At 43.1% G+C, this 17,844-nt stretch overlaps 1 protein-coding gene across 1 annotated transcript in view; it reads right to left on the bottom strand.

Annotated features, from left to right (window-relative positions):
- Positions 1-14,265: 14,265 nt before the first annotated feature.
- The window catches only part of LOC137903385 (teashirt homolog 1-like), an 83,038-nt gene continuing 79,459 nt past the window's right edge, over positions 14,266-17,844 (bottom strand). Inside the window, exon 4 of the mRNA XM_068747536.1 lies at positions 14,266-17,751. Within this exon, the coding sequence (XP_068603637.1) occupies positions 14,432-17,751 (3,320 nt within the window). The 3' untranslated portion in view covers positions 14,266-14,431. The remainder of the gene's footprint in view (positions 17,752-17,844) is intronic.

Raw genomic sequence — 17,844 nt, 5'->3', positions numbered from 1 at the left:
CCCCAGGATATAAATTTAATATTTCTCACTTATCAAGGTAAGGTTGGGCGGTAAAAAAAAAATGCTAAGGGTTTGACCATGCAGAATTAAAGGCCTTAAATTTATGTTTTCCCCCACACTCAAAGAGAAACTATGCCCTCATCTAAATGAAAATTTTTAAATCTTAAAATAGAAAAACAAATTCTGGTAGTTTGATGCTTCTATTGGAATTTTTTATTTTTATCTTTAGCTATTTATAGATGAGACTTTATAGATGAAGATGGTGACTAATTTGATCTGATTATATTGATTAAAGAAGCAATGACATGCAGAAAGGTGAGCTAACAGCACAAATTGTTTCACACATAGATCAGTGAGATACGTTGAGCAGAAACTTTTCAGTGGAACTAAATTACTGTGATATCTCAGACCAGGCACTAAATCACTTTTAAAGGAGTTGACATTCATCACATTAGAAATAATTATGAGTAAACTGAGTGGTAAAATAAAGAACATTTTTAAATCTCTCCTTACCTGTGAAGCCTCACCATGAACGCCGTCCCGAGCCCTCAGAGCTAACCCCGCTCTTTCTATGACACTAAAAACAAAGAAATAAGTAAAATGTGTGAAATATCAGGTGAATTCAGCGCAAAACATAAAAGATAGATTAGCTAAAGATGTCAAAACAATTTCAATTAAACTTACAGTTTGATTTCCAGGATGAAGTCCTCTTGTTGGCTGCTTTACTATCCTTTAAAAGTACTCTGACTGCTGATAGTAGCTTAATTGTCACGGCCTCCTGTTGGATTTGTTATTCTGAGCCTGCACTTCCTTGTTTTGCAGTGTGGGCGTGGCCACGGCCATTTTTATTTATTTTTTATTCCTGTCAGTGTGTATATTTCCGAGCAATTTATTACACATAAACACGAATCAGCTAAAATACCCAAGCTAGCAAACAGAAATAACAAATCAATTGACTGGAAATTCAAAAGCAGAAGAAAACCGCTCTAAATCTTTTGAACACAACTTGAAGGTGGCAGGTACAGGAAGTGTTTTTTTAAAAAAGAGAGAAGGAAGTAAACGTAACAAGCTGGGCAGCCACCTTCCTCCCATCGTTCCTTGTTTCATACATTTTAAGGAACGATTCCTTATTTCGTGGGAAATGAACATTAAGATCATAAACTTTTTTTTTATTTTTATTATTCACCGAAATCAGCTGATGAGAATCGTAGAGGTTGTGTTGAACGGTTTATAGTCTGAAAGTTCATTGACCTGCAGATTTAAAAGCTTTCACCAGTGATGAAACTCTCGTTTACTCAGTGCTCGAGCTCTCCAGATATGATATAGGAGATCCTTCCGAAGGCCCGTCATCATCAGAGAAGCTGGTCAAGCCTTCAAGACATAATCTCACGCCGGAGAGAAGTCAAAAGTTCTTCTGCCCGAGATATTTTCAAACCATTGGGAGAAACCACAAGGTCATTTTTAACTTCATCCAAACCCAGGTTCCTCAAATCATAACTGTCAGAGTCAGATCAAAGGACTTGGACGTTTGCTTCATTCCCCTCCACGATGCCAAATTATTACCAGCCGTGAAAGTGTGGTTACCAGCTGCAAATAATAACAGCTGCAGCATGGCTGGATGACGGCGAGGACATGAGGATGAATATTCTGCACATGACGATGGTTACAGAATCCACCGGATCAGCTGTGAAACAAATCGGGGTTAAGGTTCAAGGACGCCGGCGACACAAACTGAAAGTTGTAGCTTTGATAAAGTTTGCTGTGAAGTTTCAACGTTGACACTCAAAGACGACCCCCCCCCCCCCGTCCAAAAAAAGACAATTCCAAAAGTTATCATTATACTCTTTGCTGCCTTTTAAGATTATTCATATGTATTTGGGTGCAAGCATTTTAAATTTAACAGCTTCGTATACAGCTATAATGAAGATCTGGATTGAAATGGCGTCTGAAGATCTGAATTATTCTCCACGTGGTGATTTGTGCACCCCTGTGGTGGACACAGTGGGACCACAGCTGATCAGCTCTCAAAAGCATGCTGCCGTCTCGTTCGGTATTAGGATAAATAGATCTCAAAAGCGCAGCCACGAAGCATTTCAATCCTCTTAGGCTAGTCTGATGTCTGAAAGGAAACAGACCGTTAAGAGGCTCCAATCAACAAAGTGCACAAGATTAAGCGTCGTCGTTTTGTGAGGTCCTTCATGCTGCCTCAGGTAAGTATTTGTCCCGCCACGGAGACGCGCAAACACCGCCGGAGGTTGCCTCGCTAATGCAGCTCGTCCAAAAAGAGCCTAAACAAAGAAAAAGAGACAGAAAACAATCACGAAAGGGTGCAAAATGATATGAAGTGATAAAAGAGGCGCAACATGTTGTGCAGGACGCACACAGCCCACTTTCCCAGTGTGACAAGGAGCGGAAAGGATTGGGCTCTCCCTCTCTTGGGAATACAAGAACAGGTGCGAGAGCAGGATATTAGGAACGCTTTAAGAAATGAATTACTCCCCTAAAAAAAAGAAAAAAGCAGCAGCACTGAAATTCTGATTAAAGCCAGGCTGATGCTTCTCAGAAGTTAGCGTTGTTTTGTTTTGTTTGTTTAATTATTTGACAACGCCTACTGCCTCCAGAAAGAGGGGTGAGGAGGCCGAGGAGCAGGAGGAGACAGGAGCTCGAACGCGAGGAGACATTAAACATTTCAAATGAAAGGTGCGTCAGGAGAGCTTGTCAGTGCATTAGCGCCGAGATTAAAGGGGCCTCGGCGGCGTCTGTCGGGTTCAAGGGAGACTGCGTGAGGATTTGGCTCGCCCTCTTAAACACCTCTGTCGACTAAAATTCAAACAAACACTTCCAACAATAATTACAAGTTGACTTCTTTTTGATTGCTGGAGCAGAAGGTAAACCGTTTTCAAGTGAAAACTCCTCTAGTGTTAGCATAAGTAGCCGACCCGCCGCTGTTTATCGAGCGCATTGGCGGATTAGCGCTAGCACATTTGGAAGTCTTTGGAGCTCAGTTCAGAAATGAGGTATTTAGTGCAGCTATTAGGGAGGAAATGAACCTTTCATTCGGTCGTCATCAAGACGCGTGTGACGTTCTGTGCTCGATGGGAACTTTCTTTTTAGCTTTTATGCCGCTCTCCTTTCTCTTTCTGCTCGCGGTATCCTTCGTGACCTTTGACCTCACTGCGGCTATAACGCGTCCCTTCTTAAGATTCCTGCTCGAGATGCTTAAGAGGAAAATGCAAACGGACCTCTTCCGAAGCAGCCAGCGGATCGGCGGGACGTCGTGGACCTGAAGAGCGGAAGCTGTCAGCGCCGACGGGGTGGCCGATCCCAGGACGGGCCTGTCAGACCTCCGAAGCGGCGGCGTCCGGCGCTGCCGAACGCAAACACGAGCGACCATTTGTACGTACCTGGTAGGCTGAGGGGCGACTGTCAGACGCTGCACCTGGACAGCGACAGGTACAGCACTTCTCCTGAAGGTTATTCAGGGGGGGGGATAACATCAGCTGCAGAAGATTTTGATTTTGACAGCATCTTCACTGTGGAAAAGATTAAAACAACGGCGCCGCGCAGCATTCAGACGTCACGACAGGAACTAAGGAAACTGTCTGCTGATGAAGACCAGGCAAAAAGGTCGAAAGATGCAGGTCGTTCTGTCGAATAACGTCTTGTTAGAAAAAATGTTTTTCCTTACCCTGCGTCCATTTTTCAAAACTTACTCAGAAATGATGAACTTATCATAACCAAGAAAATTTGTAAAAAAGCTGCAATAATTGTTGTTAAAACGAGTGTAAGAGTACAATGATGAATTGACTATATTGAAAGCTGAAGGAAATCCGAAGGCTTCAATAAAAAGAAAAATGATATTACTCTTCATCGTCTGTTATTCTTTAAAAAAAAATCTCACTTTGAAAATTTATGGATTTCAAGCAATAATTTGCCCACATAGTAAAATGTAATGCCTCTAATATGAAATATACACTTTTGACACGGCTATAATGTGCTGTGAGATAATTTATGGCCTGAACAGGTTTGAAAATGTAAATTATTGCTCTCGCACTATTACAGAGGCTTATTCCTGCATTGTAATTTATAGCGACGGCGAGCGGTTGAATCCTATGAATAATATTCGCTTTGACTTTCTTGTCAGCCGCAACCTCACAACACATTCATGTTACGTTTGAGGCTAATAAAGCGGACTGGGCTGTATGGGAACGGAAGCACATTTCACTGAAGAGACATTAACTTGACGATTTTAATGAGAGAAGCAGGAGAAAATTCCAAACGTGCACGTCTGTAAAATCTGATCAAGTAAAAAATCTTTTTCCACAGCAATAAAAGATCATCCTAATGCAGGAACCCTCTCTTTATTCGAGCGGTACAAGGACACACGCCCTTCACAATAAGGATGACAAAAAAAAAAGAGAAAAAAGAGTGGGAATTAGTTAAAGAAAAAAAACTGAACCAGAAGTGGCTGAAAATTGATTTCAAGTTGTGTCGGTGAAGAAAAACAGCAGACAAAAAAACAACAACATCCCTCACAGGCCGCCTGGAGAAAACAAAACTGTGCCATTAAAATATAATAGGATTATCATTTCTGTTTGTTTGTCACGGTGGATCAGGAAAATTAGAGTTAAGAGAAGAGCTTAGAGCCACATTGTTATCGCCGCTTCAGGAAACGAGGCGCAGACAAGGAAACATATACATATTCATTCACTGCTTTTTGAAATTCACATTATTTTGTTATTTTTTATTAATCTGCGTGTAACAATCGCTCAGTATCTGCAGAGGGCTCGAAACGGCGACACGTCCCCCAGACGTCGCACGCTTACCGACGGCTGAGTGGGAGAAGAAGACAAAAACACGGCGAATGCTAACAGCCACTCAGCCAATTAGGGGGGGGGGGGGGGGGGGGTTGTTTGTTTGTTTAGTTGTTCGTGTGAGGAACAAAAAAAAAAAAAAGCAAACAAACAAACAAGGAGAGGAAGCCGCTACTGATTTAGATCATCCCGGTGTGGCTTGTTTGTTGTTTATGTGCCGGCGGGCTCAGAGGGTGACAGGAAGACGTCTCCACCGGTCCACGCCTGCCACGCCGTCCGACCATGCCTTCTGTTCTCTGCTGTCATAATTATCCTGGAGGACAACGCTGCTCGGTAAAAGTTTGTGCCCGATTGAGAAAGTTTGGACGGGGAAAAAAAAAAGAAAAGAAAGGTGCTTCGGAGCTGTTGGCAGAGACTTGGTCCCGATGTGGAAATGCAGCTCCCGGGAAAAACATGTTTCTAATTATGTTAAGTTGGAAGGAAGATTTTGTTGCATTTTTAAAGGGAAAAGTTCATTTTTCTTCTAAAACCCTGAAAATGACAGGATATAAGAAAACAAAATCTGCATGTAATCTGAGATCAACATGGCCGACGGCTAAAGTCAACGCAATAAAAAAAGACCCAAACTCCACCTGCTATTGACATTCTGCCGTAAACCGAGTCGTCCTGTGCAAGTATGAAAAATGGAATACACAGAAATAACAGGAATCCAATAATCTTTCTCTTCATGACGAATGATCCTGATCCTCGCGGCGTTTCATTCGCTGTCCTTTGCAGAGATGGGACGGGCGGTGTTAGTTGCTTCATCTCAGGCGTCGCGTCCGGGCCGAGCCGACAGCTGCCACTCGGGCCTCTCCGATCTCTCTCGGAGCCGGGCGGTCGTTCTAATGACGATCAGCATTGACAGACGTGAAGCTAATGAACGCCGCTGCGTCGACCTTGATGTCACGTTTCAAGGTGTGTTGACGGACAGGTGACGTGTTTTTACACGCAGCTAAACCCACACAGAAGCTAGTTACCGGCTAGTTATAGTTATAAGATCACTGCTTGCTTTCTGCTACAGGAGATGTTTGTCTCAAAGGCAAAGCGAACTAGTCAAACACTTGCGGCCCGTTTCTCTGTAACCAAAAGAGCGATTCGAATTTGGTTGTCGTTTATTCAAAGACTTCTCCCCCCTCCCCCCCCCCCATCATCTGTCAACGCATCGCCTCTCTTTGGGTTATTCGGGATATCCCTGCGACGCCGGCAGACACTGGAGCCAAACCGGTTTTATTCTTAGGGTCTGTAACGTCAGACTTTATGACATATTTGATGTGTTTGCGTGTCTCGGTTGTGACGTGCGCGTACATCAATAACGCAGCTCTGAATATCCACGTTAAGAAAGGGGACATCTATTCTGCGGCGCTGTCTTGTTGCAGCATTCCTCGCCGACAGGTCTGATCAGAAAGCGATGACAGTCCATGATTGTCAAAATGCCTCAGTGAGTGGCAGCTCTGCTTTGGCTCGGCCTTATTTTTCCACTTCCCTTCCCTCTGGGTTTGTCACATCTTTCTCCCAGCAGCGGGGTTGGCTTAACTCAGAGTGAAGGTAAGACGGGACTCGCATAGGCAGCTTGCGGAACTCAATCTCGGCGTGTTGTGTTCAGGCCGTTGTAGATGTCGCGCGCTACTCCCACGGCGTGGAGAAGCGAGCCAGATAGTGACAGTGTGGGAGTTAAACCAGGAGTTGGAGAGCTGAGTTTGGTGAGAAGCTCGACAAACAAAGCTCCTTGTATTGTGTGGTGGACAGATACGACAAGAGCAATACGTGTAGTTTCACCAGAAGAATGCTCAAGGCGCGCCGCCGATGCGTTTCAGAAAAAAATAAAATGCAGCATTTATTTATAGGGCTGAGTGATTCAAGGGCGGTGCCTCCAACCCAATGAACAGATCGTCTTCAGAGAGTTGATGTTGATATTTTCTCCGCAAGTTATTTAGTTCAAAGTTAACTTTTCATCTTCTATTCTTTCTTCCATAGGAACGGAAATGAAATGTGTGAATGTCACTCTGACATCATCAGGTTTCCTTCCACTCCTGTTTTGAGAATATTAAGGGTTCGGTGAGATGAGATAAGGCTGAGATAAGGAGCGTGTGATGTCTTAACCTCTGTCTCTAAGACAAGGGTTTGTTTCTATCCTTATCTGCAAGATAACACGGTAAGTTGTCAAAAAGGGTTTCATTCAATAATTATTACATTCTGGGGAAGATCTGGGTTTAAATGACGACTCTGAATAGTTTTGGGCCAATCACAAATCCCTGAGGTACCCCAAATGAGTTTTAGCATGCTAAAGGCAAGACGTTGCAGACAAAAAACACATTTATCTACGCAATTGGGTGAGTTTAGCTTATCAGGCTAACTTACATTCATACAATGTGTCCTGCTTGTTAAAATGACTCCTCCTCCATATTGTTTTTATGCGCCTCTTTTCTGACCGTGATCAAATTTGTAAAAAAAAAAAAAAAAGAAGAGAGAATTAAAGATGCGCCAAAATCATGCTCATGATAGCATTTTAATTTGTGGCTAGAAAATAAAGCCGTGGCTCACGTGGTGCGTCACTCAAAGCAAGGCCTAACGGGCAGCAAGCAAGCCGCCCGTCTCATGGACCCAGGACACAACTTACCCTCTGTGGAAATGTAAGGCAAGGCAAAAGTGACAGGCCAACATCCATCCGCCTCCTCAACTTGTCTATTTATATGTATATTCATATTCATGAGCTATTGGACCGTGGTGCTGTTGGCAATGCATTTAGCGTTATTGGAAAACGGAATCTCAATCCTCCCTCCCTGGCAACTGACAGAGAACGATTGCAGTGCCCATGTGACAAAGGACTGGCAGGGCCCGGTACTAAATCACTGTCCTGACGTGGGCAATGAAAGCGGAATCCCATCTCAGGAGCTGTAAAAAATGAGTCTACCCTTCACTTTGGGCATTAAGTGGATTGTTGATTCCTCTATTAATACATCTCTTAAAGTCTTTGAGTGGCTGTTTGAAGGCCACGGAAAAGGAACACAGATGACGTGATAATTTACATCTCCTTAAAACTTTTACGTCTCTGTCAGCGGAGCTACTTGGTCCCCCGAGAGATGAGTGGGAATGCGTCAGACGGTCGAGGCCGATAACGGAAAGACCAAATGGGGAAAAAATATAGCGCTGAAATGGTAGCCTCGATTCCTTAAAGCTGCGCTAATGGCATTACTGTAAGGATTCCTGAGGGGAGGGGCAGGTACAAGATTTGGCTATTTTAACTTCATGATTTAAAGCTTTCAATGCTCAGTCAAGACCCCCCCACCACACACACACACACATGCTACTCCAGACGGAGTCGTATTATGAGGGTAAAATGAGCACAGGGTTCTTTATTTTAGGTATAATTAGATAATAGGGATATGACGCTGCCCTGTTAGAGGTTTCAAAAGTCTTTATTTGCAAATTAGCTCGTAGCTTTGTAAAACACAGTTCATGTCCCGGATGCTGTGGCCACTGGGTCCATTCCTGCCTTTGCTGCTTGGTAAGTAATGGGCTGCAATGAAAGTTGATGAGGTTATATATATAACTACAAATTTGTTTTGCTGGATTTAAAAATATTATCAAAATTGTTTAATTAGAAGCGACTCAAACGATCTCATCCAGTTTGTCATGAATGTCTTGATTTGTTTTTTTTTTGCTGCTCATCTTTTGATTTTCAGCCTCCCCGCCTGCATGTTTGTTTCGCCTGCCCACCCAGGGGCCCCGCACTCCCTTTCCTCAGTTCCTCCTTCAAGCCTCTGACAGTCGTGCTGCACATAAAGACACCGCTACCTTTGCATAATACGAATGCACCTTCTGTAGGTCGAATGAAGCTCCTTCGACATGTGTCAGAAAGCTTGCCGCGTAGGCTTGGACTAATGATGGCACAGCGGCCAGCCCACTGCCCCTCAGCATATGCCCACTCTCACATATGTGTGTCAGTGTGAGAAGGACTGCGTGTATGCGTGCAGGGGGGTGGCAGGGTTCGTCATGCTGATTAAAAGCAACCCCCTCCCACAAAGCCCCTCAGAAAAAGACAGCAGGGAACATGAACCATTGTCAGGTTGGCCCAGATGAGGACACAGGATCCGTGTCACCTGAATTTACCGGCCTAATATGACAGCCAAGTTGTGATCCCTTGTCTGGGACGTGTCACATTTGCAGACTTTGGACTTATTCTCATGCAAATGATGTCAGATTTGGACAGAATGTGAATGAGACTCGTCACACTGTCCAAGGGTCTAAACCCGACCACATGACAGTGGTTTCCCTCGCACAGCTCAAGATTAAATAAATACGACATTTGACATTCAAACCTGGCAACCAACACCAGGAATAGTTCAAAATAATGAGGAATTTGAGCGAGGAACCACAGCATAGAATGTAACCTATTTACCTTTCCTTAGGTGCTAAATAGCACAGACCCCAAACTCCAATGAAGCCAATCAGGGTCTATCATTAAACACCGAGATGCACGACCGGCGGCTGAAAAGATTTACGCTTTATTCACAATAACTCAGAGCTGAATCATTATCTTCTTAAGAGAGTTCATCTGCAAAAGAACAAACATGATTAAGAAAGTGCAATCAGTCCAAGTGTCTGGTAACTAAAATCTAAAACATATTATTCAAAATAAAACACTTGAACAAAACAAAAACAATTGTGTCTACTTTTAGGACTCCACTCCTTGGATTACACTGAAATCAATCACTTCTTTTTTTGGGTTCCGAAAAAGGAAACTGGTTTCGACTCTATTTTACTTCGTGGACTGAGTGTTTGACACCGATTTGAAGACATTAGAAAAAGTGGAATATATTCCCCTTCTAATAAACTCTAGCATTTTTGGGGGGGATAGGATTAGAAATGAGGCAATAAGAGGGACAGCGAAGGTTAGACGTTTTGGAGACAAGGTCAGAGAGACCACACTTCGATTATTCGGCGTTAACTTAAAAATTATTTCATTTCCCGTTTGTATTTTCGTCTTCGTTGGTCCCGTTCACAAATAACATGAACGTTAAATGAAGGCATCCATCAAAAGACGATATTTAAATGAACACCTTCGTACGCGAGATATTCTGACACAACAGTGGCAAATGCTCCACATCGCACACACACACACACACACGTGACGGCTTTACAGCAACGGAAAAGACGGCTTGATAGATCCTAAAATACACCGTCATCCATTCAGCGCACTGGCGGTCGTCATTATTCTCAGAAGAATCGACTTTGTCACTTCTCCATTCTTCAAGAGTCTTTCCCCTCAGTCTGACGAATTGTGTCTCCTGTATCACCAGAACGGGGTTCGCGGCTGACAGGTGCACGACGCTTTACAAGATCACTTTGACTTGCGTGCAGATTTCTGCAGGGACAGACGCGTCAACAAGCGATCGGATTGAAGTCTCTGTCCATGATGGGACGTCTCGGGTGATTTAAAACCTTCAGCCTCTCCTCACATCGTTTCATTGAGGCGTGATGTCTTCGCATGGCAAAAATTAAAGCCGTCTTATTGTTTTCCTGTCAGAATAAAATGAGTCTAAAACCCCCAGGTAAATCTAATGTGAGGAACACTTTGGTTTAAGTGCGATTATTATCTTCAGACAGCATCAGTCATCATCTGGATCAAGGAATCCTTTCTAGTAACAGGCAAGGACATAAATGGTAAAAAAAAAAAAAGAAATCTGGAATATTCTTGAAGTTTTAGCTCGAAGGACAAAACCTCCTCAGTCATTTATTAAACTTTATCGATCAGTTTTAATCCATCGCTAACGGTTCTGGAAACTAATTCATAGCAAAGCCCATCACCAAGCAGTACCTGTACCCGATCCATCGTACACTGTTTACTCACTTATTCTCTCCTAGCCATCTTGATCCCGGGTCTGATGAAGTACTTTTGATCATGTGACCTCACATCAGTGTGCTTTTTTGCCCTGCATTCGTCCTACAGGCGACTTGTAGACAGCCAGAAATAACCAGGTAATAGTTTTACTTTTCAAGATCATTTTTTTCAAGTACATTTGTGGAATGTAACATCTTTAGAATACTGACACCAATAATACTACTAGTCCTGGAAATATGAAGTGAACACATTTGTATTTTCCTGGGAACGATTCAAAGTGAGTGTTTAATCTGATCAACTTCATTGATTTCTCGAAAGCTTTCTGGATTTTTACATTTGTGGAATGCTCAAAAATACCAGTTTGGAAATTGCACATGTAAACAGGTGAACTGGAAAGGAGGGGGTAGGAAAGAGGCCTTCTTCAAAGGCAGAGGTTTCACACACGCCGTGACTGTAAACTGAGGTGAGCGAGCCCAACTTTGTGTTCCCGCCGCTCCCGAATTCAAATCGACGCTTGTGTCCACAGTGTCGACATAGAAATGAGGTTTAACTCACATTCAAAGAGCGAACGCCGTCTCCAGGTCGTCAGATTGTGAGGGAGGGAGGCTTCCTAGATGATGGAGAGAGAATTTACAGCCAAACAGAGATGCGATCGGCAGCGGCTCGCCCGGCCGCTGGGGAGGCAGGGCGAGCCAGCGTGGTGTTATCTCAGCGAGCCGGCGTCTGCTGCGCACATCTCGCAGTATGAAACACATCGTGGCTGCGCTGATGTTCCTGGTTAGAAGCAGAAGCAGCTGATTGTGACTAACGGCTTTCCATCTTGATTATTGTAAATGGATAACAGGCTGCATCGCGATCATAAACAGCCCTTTATTTGACATCAGATTTGCGCCGCTGTCTAGTGAGCCGCTCCTCGCTAATGGTGATGACACAAAGCCAATTCATTCGCTTTCCTTGAAAACAAGCACGAGTTGTGGGAGAACAAACAAAACCATGTGCAGCTTCTTTTTTTCTTACACGTTGTGGCGAAATGAGTCATGTCTTCACCCTAAACCTAACCCGATTCAGTTCTGCAACGTGCTCAGATTGAATACATTTAGAATGAACAGAGCAACAGCGCTGAAACGAGCAGTACCGCGTGACATCGTAGGGGAAGACAGACGTTTTCACCACCGCAGCATCTGACACGGATTCATCTGCCTACAATGGAGTATAAATGAGCTGCGTTTGCTGCAGGACGTTGGAGATGCTGCTACTGTCCTGAGTTGAGGGACATTTAGAACAGTTGGAGAATACATTTCTATATGTTTGTTAGAAACTAGTTTCTAAAAAACACAAATGAAAAGAAGTCCTCGTCCTGCTTACTGTTTATTTCTCTTGAGCCGTCCTTTTTTCCAACAAAATTAGTCGGTCATGCTCGTTGCCTTCAAACATATCACGCGACTCCCCTTTGCCTTTCTCGCTGCTGCTTCCTGAGTTTCTTCGCCACACAGCGTGCGGCACTGGAAGTCTATTGTTTCTTGGGAAAAACGCCTCAGGCAAGTGTTCAAGAGCCGCGTGGGGTGGGAGCATGTCGACTTAAATACCTTCGCCGGAGACGTGCCACGGCCTCTTTTATCAGGTGTCTCACTAGCTGAACTGTAAGCTTAGCTCTAAACCCAAGTCAAAGCCTTTTTTATTTTCCGTGACAACTTTATAGTCACTGCTTTTCCCTAAAAGGGATTACATCTCAGTTTTGAAATTGCTCACACTTGCTTGAATTGAAAACTTCACGTTAATAGGAACGATTTCTGACACCATATGAAAACAAACCATAAAGGCAAGGTGAAATATGTCGTCATTAACAAAGATGGACAGTTTTTGCTCGTTCATTAATGCAGCAGACATAATGTACATAACTTTGGAAAGTTCTTCCATTATCAGCAGCTCCCTTGAGTTTAATGAACTTGCTAATTTGGCTCCGTTTCCAAGAGTAAGATGATAAACACTAAAGTGAGCTAAATGCTAGCATGTCTGTATAGCTGTTAAGAGTTGTTTTCATATTTTCATTGTTCGTGTCATTGTTTAATATAACTTATGGAAAAGAACAGCCCCATCTGGTGGGCAGCGATGTTGTGCGCCCTGAAGGTATCGTGATGTCACTAGGTCAAGGGGTGGAGCCATGAACTTTGTCAATAAAAGTGATCTGGGAAGCGGAAACAGTATGTTGAGGAAGCGTGCGCCGGACCAGTTGGTCCGGGCGGCAAGAGAGAGGAAAGAAACCTAGTGTCCGCCTGTTTCATTTCGGTGCGAAAATTAATAACACGATGTTAGAGACTTTATCCCTAACAATAGCACAGGCAGATACCAGCTAGCTTAGCTAAGTATAGCTAGCTTAGCTAGCTCAATTCCCTCAATGAATCCATCCATTTTCTTCCACTTTTCCACATTGCAGGTCACGGGAGTAAGAGCGTACAGTAGGAAACGTGATTTCTGACAGGATTTTACACTCAAAATAACACCACCAGTTAATTCCAGGACATGGAGTTTATTTTACAACTGAGATTTAAGGAATGAATTCTGAATATTAAGGTTGACGATAAAATCTGGAAATCTATCGTTGGGTGAGAATTCTGTTTACAATGTTATGTACAGTATCATGTATCAGCCATTTTATGTAAACCACATTGTGGGCCCTTCTTTTCACTGAAAACAGACATTGTGGCCCAGGAATATTCTGTAGTTTCAGACAACCCCCCCCCCCCCCCCCCCATCCCCTGTCCATATTTGCTAGGAAATAACATTATAAAAATGCACACAGTACAAATAATGTTGAAGAGCAAGATATGCCAACATACATGTATACATACTTGCTGATTATTCATACAATAAGTTTTAAACTTCATTATTTTTACAGCTGTAGATTCACAATGATAAAATTGGTAGCCTACAAACACAAATACTGTACATGTTGAAAGCACTGGGAAATTATGTTTTACTAAGGAGAAAAATATTAAGAACATTTTGTCAGAATTTTTGTGATTTAATGGCAAATATAAAACAAGGTCATAGTTCTCCATATTGCCATATTGATCAAGGAAATACTCAAAAGAGAGATGTATTGTAATTTTACCTTAGCATTTCTTCATCAATTTACACTTCCTTAAAGTGCTGAAATCATCTTCTCATTATTCGCATTATAACCAAATACCTTCATTTAAACATTTATATCCGTAATTTATTCGAGCAGGGATACTGGTTTTCGATTGAAATGTCATTAGACACAATATGTTCACTGTTTTACATTTAACATGCACAAATTGTCTTGTAAATTGTATGACTGTTGAAATATATTTATCTCAAAAAAGAATAATTCCAAAACGGTAAACGGTAAAAAAAAGGAAAAGAGTATGGTCCAGTTTTAAAACAACAGATGGACGTTTCCCAAAGGCTCAGATAAAATGCAGTGCATTGAGAAATCAACAATCAGTCAGTTACTACATAGTGCCATGGCTGCTTACAAATTTGGTAGGGAAAATTCTATTTTAGAAGTTGGCTTATAGCTTCTGCAGTTCAAGGCGCTGTCATTGAGGATAACATAATAACTATTGTATGTGGTATTAAAGTTACCGCGTTTTCTTCACAAATTCATTGTGGTTGCATTTCTCAACACAGTTGTGGCACTATCTATTATGACAGATTGTGGCTTAAAGCTATAGTGCAACATTAATCTGTCATGCTTTCAATGTTTTCTTCACTGTTTCTCAAACTCTTTCACAAAGATAAGATGGTCCTCTGGTGACTTTCCATGTGTTTTGCAAAGGTGCAATTTGATTGCATGTTTGCTCACGAATGTCCGATTGCACAGTTTGCACTGATATACTGAGCCAGTTTCTTCTTCTGCAAGTCCAGAGGGACTACGAGTTTTGTCCTCTAGTCTGCTGACCGACTGCTGCTCTATCAAACTTAAGGAAAGCTTTGAGAGGTCGTTCAGGGTAAACCCAAGGTGGGACTCCAAATGGTGGATGTAGGAAGAGGGAGTTCTGAACTGGGAAGCACAGTCACCGCACAAAAACAGAGGTTGGCCAGAGTCAATATTTTTCAGGAATTTTGTGCTCCCTGTCCGCTTTAACTGGTACTTTACATTGGCCAGCCAATGTGAGATAGTAGTCATGGATAGACCAGTGAATTTACAGATGTGGACCCGTTCTTGTGGTCCCAAATCACTAACCACAAACTTCCCATCAGTTGTTTGCTTAAGACTAGAAGCAAACTGGGCCTGGAGAATAAGGACGTGCTGGGGATTCCAGTTAGACTGTCGACCTTTCCGTCTTTGGATGGGAGACAGCTCCTCCAAGGTGTCCTCAAAAGTACAACCATCAAGGTCTGACTTTTCAGAAATAGTAGAAGGGGTTGTAGACTTTGGTGTCAAACGGCCCGTCAGATTTTTCACCATGTCAGAAATATCCATCAAAGCATTCTCCCTTAGGGGTGGAGTTGAAGACTCTGAATTTTTTTTGAAAACTGTCTTGCTGTTAATCACTCTATCATTGCTGGTTGGCGTAGAAATACCCTTAGGGGTATTTCCATTGGGTTTTTTGGATTTTGTCAAGTCCATGGGCTGTTCGTTATCGTCATAGTTCTGACTGATAGGCTCTGCTGACTTCATCTGACCAGAGTGGCTATTGATCTTATAAAGCATTGCAAACGGATCTGTGAAGGGGGTAGGTACCTTTGAAGCTTTACCTAAATGGTTGTTCATAATAGACTGCAGTGCACTGAGAGGGTTCACGAGTGGTTGTTCAGGCGAGTGATCTGTGATGATGCTCAGGTTGTTGCAACCATTGCTGATGGGTCTAATTGGGGAATCAATCTCACTCTTTATCTGTGTCTCGACTTCACTTTCCATCTGCTCCTCTTCTTTGCCTTTTGACTCAGTCTGGACATGAAGTGCAGCATTTGCCACCATCGTTGCAATGTTTTCTAGACTGGGTGAAATCTTTTTGTCTTTAAGGTTTGGCAAGGGAGACTTTGCAGACCTGCACTTCTCCACAGGTTTTTCCTCTTTTTCATTCTTCACAGATGTTTTCCCTGTCACTTTCTCAACTAGCTCCTCCATTGCTAGCATGTTGCTCTTGTGACTTGGTGGTGGAGAGGGGCTATTTGGTGAATGTATCAGAGTGCCTAAATCAGAGGGCAGTACCTTAAAACTGTTGTTGCTGAACAAAGGTTGAACCTGTGCACTTGATGTCAAGGTAGACTTTAAAGACCCATGGAGCTGATAGGCAGCATGAATGCTAGGGTAGCCACCCCAGGTTGGTGTGCCTGTTTGGGCCTTGCTTATTGCACTAGAAACTGTATTCTCCAAGGACTTAAGGATGTCTAAGCCCCCTTTAGGTGTCTCCAAGTCTTCTTCTCTCAGATATTGGTAAGTTCTGGCCTTACCGCGTTTAGGATTTTTTTCAGGTGGGTCTTCTTTTTCCTGTTTTATTTTTTTCTCAGGTTCTCTTTTTTCTAATTGATCTTCCTTGACCTTTTCATCTTTCCTGTCTTCATCATCTTCATCGTGGTTGCTAGGCTGCACTGGTGAGTCAGGTTGTGACTTTCCATTGGTTGCTGAGAGTCGTGTGGTAGTCGGCAGCAGTGGAATTGACTGAATTTTCTCTTCAATAATGGGATCAAAAACCAATTGCTTACCTTTTTTTGAGGCTGAATTAGTCACTTTGAGAAAGTGCCCTGTGACCATCATGTGGGCCGTCAGTTGTTGCAGGGTATCATGCGAACTTCCACATTCCATGCATTTGAGAATCTGAGCCTTTCGTGCCTCAAACTGCCATGTGTAACTGGCACCGTTTTGGTAACCGTATCGATTGTTTGGAGTGACATAAGGATTGCCAACTTTTTGGTCTTTGGGGGATTCCCCTAGCAGAACACCAGATGAGACAGACTCTGGCGAACTTGGTGGCATCATGTCTTGAAAGGCTCTTTTTTTGGTCGGGGGTACCAGCCTAGAGGTGAGGGCTGGCATTGGTTCTTTGAGAGGCACTTTCTGATAGTGTTTTGTTTTGATCATGTGAACACTAAGGTCTTGCAAGGATTCAAAAGAGTGGCCACAGTACATACATTTAAGAACTTTCTGGGCATCTTCCTTGCCCTCCATCTCCATGAGAGAACGTTTGCGTGGCTTGGACCACTTCTTGCTTCTATCATCCTCTGCATCCTTATTGTCATCACGGTAGTGGCCAGTCTCATTCATATGCACTGTCAGGCCAACCAAAGTGTCATAGGCTGCACTGCAGTCTTTGCACCTGAACTTGCTGGCCCCTGTAAACACAGGACCATAGAGCTTATTATTTTGCCTGTAAAGCTGCACAGTACTGAAAAGGCTTGGCTCTGGAAGGAGTTGGTATGGGGTATGCTGAAAGGTTTTGGCCAACGCTGCTTGGTGCCAGTCATAGGCTAATCCTCCTGTGTTGCCAGAACATGCACTGGTGCCGCTGTTGCTGTTGCTTGACACTGTTCTGGTGGCACTATTGCTGGTGTTAATATTAGTTGTGATTGAAGCATTGCTAGTACTACATCTGCTCTTCAAATGGATGTGACTGTTCAGAAATCCATTGCTGCCTTTGGGGCTGCTACCATTGCCATTGCTAGCTGCATCATTGTTTCCTTGTTTACTTTTAAGCATGTCCAAAGCAATGCTGGACCAGGAGGCATCAGACATCAGATTTGCATAGACAGCTTTCATTTGCGCCAGACTGTCTTGTAGCGAAAGACCATTGATGGACTCTGGGCTCTCCCCTTGCTTCTCCTTTACTTTGTCCTGATCATTGGCAGATGCGGTCTTAAGGTCCGCCAGCTGATCACTTGTGGTGCTGAGTGGAGAGGCGTAACCAGCGTCTGGATTAGTTCCATTGCTGACTGGAGAGTTTTGGGAGCTATAATGATCTATTCCTTCGTCATCGTCATTAAAAAGATAGTCTGCATCTTGACCATCCATGGAAAGCCCGTCATCTTGCAGATGCTCCTCTTCCTCAGTCTTGTCCACATTACATTCATCTTCAGGTCCATAAGCTAGAACATAAAAAAAGAGAGGGAAAATTACATTAGATACTTATTTTCTTAACCTATATTTTTGATAAATTAGAAGGCACCAATTATGCATCT

The sequence above is a fragment of the Brachionichthys hirsutus genome, chromosome 13 (assembly GCF_040956055.1).
Source record: "Brachionichthys hirsutus isolate HB-005 chromosome 13, CSIRO-AGI_Bhir_v1, whole genome shotgun sequence".
NCBI classification, from domain to species: domain Eukaryota; kingdom Metazoa; phylum Chordata; class Actinopteri; order Lophiiformes; family Brachionichthyidae; genus Brachionichthys; species Brachionichthys hirsutus.
The sequence above is the reverse complement of the archived record's forward strand: the minus strand, read 5'-3'. Positions and strand labels throughout refer to the sequence as shown.